The 6,477-nt window shown below is 33.7% G+C and overlaps 1 protein-coding gene across 1 annotated transcript; it reads right to left on the bottom strand.

Annotated features, from left to right (window-relative positions):
* Positions 1-304: 304 nt before the first annotated feature.
* LOC136043404 (uncharacterized) lies at positions 305-2,074 on the bottom strand. The gene has a single exon (XM_065728313.1). It carries the CDS (start codon positions 2,072-2,074, stop codon positions 305-307), a length of 1,770 nt encoding a protein of 589 aa, XP_065584385.1.
* Between the last annotated feature and the right edge of the window lie 4,403 nt (positions 2,075-6,477).

The following is a 6,477-nucleotide window of genomic DNA, read 5'->3' on the forward strand; positions in this document are numbered from 1 at the left end:
ATTCAAACCATTGAAGGGCTATCCCTCAAACTCCAATATGTTGCAACTTTCCCAGTAAGATTGTATGATCCATGCTGCCAAATGCTTTCTTGATGTCAATCAATATAGCAGCTGGCAGAAGACCTGAGTCAAGTGCTCTGTTGATGAATAAGCTTAGGGATGCCAGAGCATCTTCTGTTGAATGACCAGGTCTGAAGCCGAACTGACGGCTATTAAAAAATTCTTTTTTTTCGAGAAACTGGTAAAGTAGTCTTTGTAAGGGTTTTTCAAAAACTTTTGAAAAAACAGATAATATGGATATGGGTCAGAAATTTGATGGATCGTCATGAGGGCCACCTTTATGCAGAGGGATTATTCTTGCTTTTTTTAGTATTGAAGGAAAAACACCACTTCTTAGAGACAGGTTTATCAAATAAGTTAATGGCTCTAGGATAGAAGGGAGGACTGCTTTCAGGGCTTTCGTGTGTATCCGGTCAAATCCAGATGCTGATGTGCCTTTCAAGGTCTTCACAATTAGCTCTACTTCAGTTGATGTCACAGGAATCATTGCCATTGATTTGGTGCATGCTGAGCCAAGGTAATGCTTGTAGGGTTTTTGGGGACTTTTCGCAGAATTAGATGTAATTCCTCCTATCCTTGCGAAAAATGTACTGAGTTCTTTTGCAACCTGAGTGGGTTCCGTAACAGCCTCCCCGTTGACAAAAAGTCTGGAAGGCAATTCTGCTTTCTTATCATTTGGTCGCAAAACCGAATTAAGGACCTTCCAGACTTTTCGTCCATCCTTCCCACTTTCAGATATTTTATTATTCACATAAATTCTTTTTGCTTTCCTCAGAACTGAATGAAGGCATTTCTTATACGTCTCATATCTCTCTAGGTTTTCTCGGCTTGGGTGGTTTCTGTAATTTGCCCATAACTTATTTTTCTTATTTATGCATATGAGTAAGCTTTCGGTAACCCATGGACATATTGGGGTATTTTTTCTTCCACGGTTTCTTGGTTTCTCTTTAAAACAGCATGCTTTATATGCAGCTACAAACGCATTGTGGAAAATTTCAAAACCTTCGTTCACATCCTCATTTGCTAGGACACTGTCCCAAGAAACTTTTTTTAACTCATCATTTAACAGTTTAAGATTCTCCTCTTTAAGATTAATTACTTGTAGACCCTGGTTAGTTCTTACGAGTGGAGTTGGTATCCTCGCCGTGTTGAAGACACTGTGTATAGGAAAATGATCAGATGCGTCACTGGTGATGACTGATACCTTCGCCGGACATAATGTAGAAAAAATGTTGTCAATCAGTGAGTGTGTACTTTCTGTTACTCTGGTTGGAATTGTAATTGAAGGGTAAAGATTAGACCCTGACATAATAGTGAGAAGATCCACTGAGCTATTTCTTAGAGGAAAGGCTAGATTAATGTTAAAATCACCCATGATGATCACATCTTGGTTCTTGTTTCCTATCAGCTGTAAAATCTGAGTTAGTATATCCGTAAAAGCAGAAACAGAACCAGAGGGTGAGCGATATATTTCTCCAATCAATATCTTTTTCTTAGAATGCCCATATAGTTCAAGGAAAAGTGATTCAAAAACGCCTTCAACATTCCGGCTCAGTTGATTGTTAATATGCACAGCATATTCATTCCTCGCATAAATAGCCAATCCTCCTCTGCGAGCTTCTTTTCTATGTAGAAAATTTGATTTATAGCCTGGGATATCTAGGAGGCTATCCGTTTGTCCTGTAAGGAATGTCTCACATAATCCAATTATGTTGGGTTGCAGTTGGTGGCACATTGAAGTTATTTCCATAAACGACGAACATAATCCTTGACAGTTAAGTTGAAGCACAGAAAACTGAGATTCAGAGTGCCCCTTGGTTAAATCTATTAAATCAACATATTTACTTCTAGGATAATTACTTTCATTAAATAACGGCAAATCATCTTCATTACTTATTTTTTCATCAAAAATTTTCTTTAAATCCAAAAAAGAATTCTCTAACTTTTTTAACTGGTTATAATCTTTTGGCAATGACGAAGTGATTAGCCCCTGGGATGAAGAATAGGAGCTCATTACTTACCTAATAATTTCCAGGGGACAAGGCCATATCTTGAAGTGAAGCAAAAGCCCTGAGAAATACACACACTCGTAAGAACTTTTTTTGAACTCTGAAAGAGAAAAACAAAACAAAGAAAATGGAATAACATGGATAAAAAATAGCACTGAAATACACATTTTAGACAGAAAAATGTAAGCAAGCGGCAATCAACTTGTAATGACAACTACATATGAAGGAGAAAAAAATAAAAATATATAGAAGAATTAAGGAATGTTCAAGAACTTAATCAACATCCGACCGTGGCAAGGATGGGGGAAAATCAACATGGAAATCTAATCAATTGGCAATCAACTTATACTGACAAAACTTATGAATGAAAGGAACACACACAATTATGACTCTGAGTCTAATTCCTCAGGTTGGATAGTTGGCACTTTAACTGGGTCAAAGCATTCATCTAGATATTTCGCCCATTGTGAATTTTTAGACTTTTTAACATCCAACCACATTCTGACGCCTCGTTGGACAAGATGAGTTTTCTGCAACTTTCTCAGCTGTCACTTTAGATGTTTTTAGCTTATACCCTAATGACAAAAGTTCCTTTCTTCTTTTACCAAGCTCCACTGGTAGGTCCGTCGATATACTGAACCCCGTCTTCTTAAGTTTTCCACACTCCTTCATGATCATCGACCGGTCAAAGCCATCTAGGCTTACAAAAATAGGCTCTACAACCTTTTTTCGCTGTGTCCCACTCCGGAGGCTCAGAACACTCTCTGGTTCTGGTCGACTAGATTTCTTTGAAGTACAATAAATGGCACTCATACGTATTTGGTTAGCGTTGGATATTCCAAGCTTAGCCTCAAAAAATGAGGCTACAGTCTGCCGAAGATTTTCTGAGCCTTGCGGCGCTTCAGTTCCGTGTATAATAATATTATTTTTTCTTGTTTATAGTTCTGTTCGTAAAGTAGAAGTCTTCACTTGGACGAGCTCAGTCTTGAGCAATTTATTTTCTGCTCTGAGTAGTTTATTTTCAGTCTGTAACTGCGAAATTAGCTGTAGCATTTCGTCCATCCTCTGGTCAAAATGCTCTTTTGTCACTGCCATTACTAATTTCTGACGATAATGCCGCTTTGCCTATCTAATATTCTAAAATATCATCGAGTGAAACTTACTCGCAAGGGCCCCGTTTTGTAATAAAACCAGTTATTACTAGGGCCCGCTTTCATCAAATGCAAATCTGAAATCCTATTCAATCGAGCTTGTTCTCAGTGAAAAAACACTGTATCCTAGGGGCGTGGCTATAGCAAATTCACTTCGCACAGCGGAGAACCACACTGCATGAATGCTCAACGATAATTGAAAAATGCAAATGGTAAAGAATTTGATTAAAGGCTCTTTTCCTATGTCAAATGTTTTAGTTTTTGAGAGTAATAGCTACGTATGTTGGAAAAAATGAAGATATTAGACTATTTTATGATTGCAAATGGTAAAGAATGTGATTAAAGGCTCTTTTCCTATTTCAAAAGTTTAAATTTTCGAGGGTAATAGCTTTGTCTGTGGAAAAAATGAAGATATTAGACTATTTTATGATTGCAAATGGTAAAGAATGTGATTAAAGGCTCTTTTCCTATTTCAAAAGTTTTAGTTTTCGAGGGTAATAGCTATGTCTGTGGAAAAAATGAAGATATTAGACTATTTTATGATTGCAAATGGTAAAGAATGTGATTAAAGGCTCTTTTCCTATGTAAAAAGTTTTAGTTTTCGAGGGTAATAGCTACATATGTTGAAAAAATGAAGATATTAGACTATTTTATGATTGCAAATGGTAAAGAATGTAATGTGATTAAAGGCTCTTTTCCTATGTCAAAAGTTTTAGTTTTCGAGGGTAATAGCTACGTATGTTGAAAAAATGAAGATATTAGACTATTTTATGATTGCAAATGGTAAAGAATGTGATTAAAGGCTCTTTTCCTATTTCAAAAGTTTTAGTTTTCGAGGGTAATAGCTATGTCTGTGGAAAAAATGAAGATATTAGACTATTTTATGATTGCACATGGTAAAGAATGTGATTAAAGGCTCTTTTGCTATGTCAAAAGTTTTAGTTTTCGAGGGTAATAGCTACGTATGTTGAAAAAATGAAGATATTAGACTATTTTATGATTGCAAATGGTAAAGAATGTGATTAAAGGCTCTTTTCCTATGTCTAAAGTTTTAGTTTTCGAGGGTAATAGCTACGTATGTTGAAAAAATAAAGATATTAGACTATTTTATGATTGCAAATGGTAAAGAATGTGATTAAAGGCTCTTTTCCTATTTCAAAAGTTTTAGTTTTCGAGGGTAATAGCTCTGTCTGTGGAAAAAATGAAGATATTAGACTATTTTATGATTGCAAATGGTAAAGAATGTGATTAAAGGCTCTTTTCCTATTTCAAAAGTTTTAGTTTTCGAGGGTAATAGCTATGTCTGTGGAAAAAATGAAGATATTAGACTATTTTATGATTGTACATGGTAAAGAATGTGATTAAAGGCTCTTTTCCTATGTCAAAAGTTTTAGTTTTCGAGGGTAATAGCTACATATGTTGAAAAAATGAAGATATTAGACTATTTTATGATTTTAAATGGTAAAGAATGTGATTAAAGCTCTTTTCCTATGTCAAAAGTTTTAGTTTTCGAGCGTAATAGCAACGTATGTTAAAAAAAGAAGATATTAGACTATTTTATGATTGCAAATGGTAAAGAATGTGATTAAAGGCTCTTTTCCTATTTCAAAAGTTTTAGTTTTCGAGGGTAATAGCTACGTATGTTGAAAAAATGAAGATATTAGACTATTTTATGATTGCACATGGTAAAGAATGTGATTAAAGGCTCTTTTGCTATGTCAAAAGTTTTAGTTTTCGAGGGTAATAGCTACGTATGTTGAAAAAATGAAGATATAGACTATTTCATTATTGCAAATGGTAAAGAATGTGATTAAAGGCTCTTTTCCTATGTCTAAAGTTTTAGTTTTCGAGGGTAATAGCTACTAATGTTGAAAAAATGAAGATATTAGACTATTTTATGATTGCAAATGGTAAAGAATGTGATTAAAGGCTCTTTTCCTATTTCAAAAGTTTTAGTTTTCGAGGGTAATAGCTTTGTCTGTGGAAAAAATGAAGATATTAGACTATTTTATGATTGCAAATGGTAAAGAATGTGATTAAAGGCTCTTTTCCTATTTCAAAAGTTTTAGTTTTCGAGGGTAATAGCTATGTCTGTGGAAAAAATGAAGATATTAGACTATTTTATGATTGTACATGGTAAAGAATGTGATTAAAGGCTCTTTTCCTATGTCAAAAGTTTTAGTTTTCGAGCGTAATAGCTACGTATGTTAAAAAATGAAGATATTAGACTATTTTATGATTGCAAATGGTAAAGAATGTGATTAAAGGCTCTTTTCTTATTTCAAAAGTTTTAGTTTTCGAGGGTAATAGCTACGTATGTTGAAAAAATGAAGATATTAGACAATTTTATGATTGCAAATGGTTAAGAATGTGGTTAAAGGCTCTTTTTTCTATGTCAAAAGTTTTAGTTTTCGAGGGTAATAGCTTTGTCTGTGGAAAAAATGAAGATATTAGACTATTTTATGATTGCACATGGTAAAGAATGTGATTAAAGGCTCTTTTCCTATGTCAAAAGATTTAGTTTTCGAGGGTAATAGCTACGTATTTTGAAAAAATGAAGATATTAGACTATTTTATGATTACAAATGGTAAAGATTGTGATTAAAGGCTCTTTTCCTATTTCAAAAGTTTTAGTTTTCGAGGGTGATAGCTACGTTTGTTGAAAAAATGAAGATAGTAGACTATTTTATGATTGCAAATGGTAAAGAATGTGATTAAAGGCTCTTTTCCTATTTCAAAAGTTTTAGTTTCGAGGGTAATGGCTACGTATGTTGAAAAAATGAAGATATTAGACAATTTTATGATTGCACATGGTAAAGAATGTGATTAAAGGCTCTTTTCCTATTTCAAAAGTTTTAGTTTTCGAGGGTAATAGGTACGTATGTTGAAAAAATGAAGATATTAGACTATTTTATGATTGCAAATGGTAAAGAATGTGATTAAAGGCTCTTTTCCTATGTCAAAAGTTTTAGTTTTCGAGGGTAATAGCTTTGTCTGTGGAAAAAATGAAGATATTAGACTATTTTATGAATGCAAATGGTAAAGAATGTGATTAAAGGCTCTTTTCCTATTTCAAAAGTTTTAGTTTTCGAGGGTAATATCTATGTCTGTGGAAAAAAATGAAGATATTAGACTATTTTATGATTGCACATGGTAAACAATGTGATTAAAGGCTCTTTTCCTATTTCAAAAGTTTTAGTTTTCGAGGGTAATAGCTACGTTTGTTAAAAAAATGAAGATAATAGACTATTTTATGA

This window comes from Artemia franciscana, unplaced genomic scaffold, assembly GCF_032884065.1.
Source record: "Artemia franciscana unplaced genomic scaffold, ASM3288406v1 Scaffold_5691, whole genome shotgun sequence".
Taxonomy (NCBI): Eukaryota; Metazoa; Arthropoda; class Branchiopoda; order Anostraca; family Artemiidae; genus Artemia; species Artemia franciscana.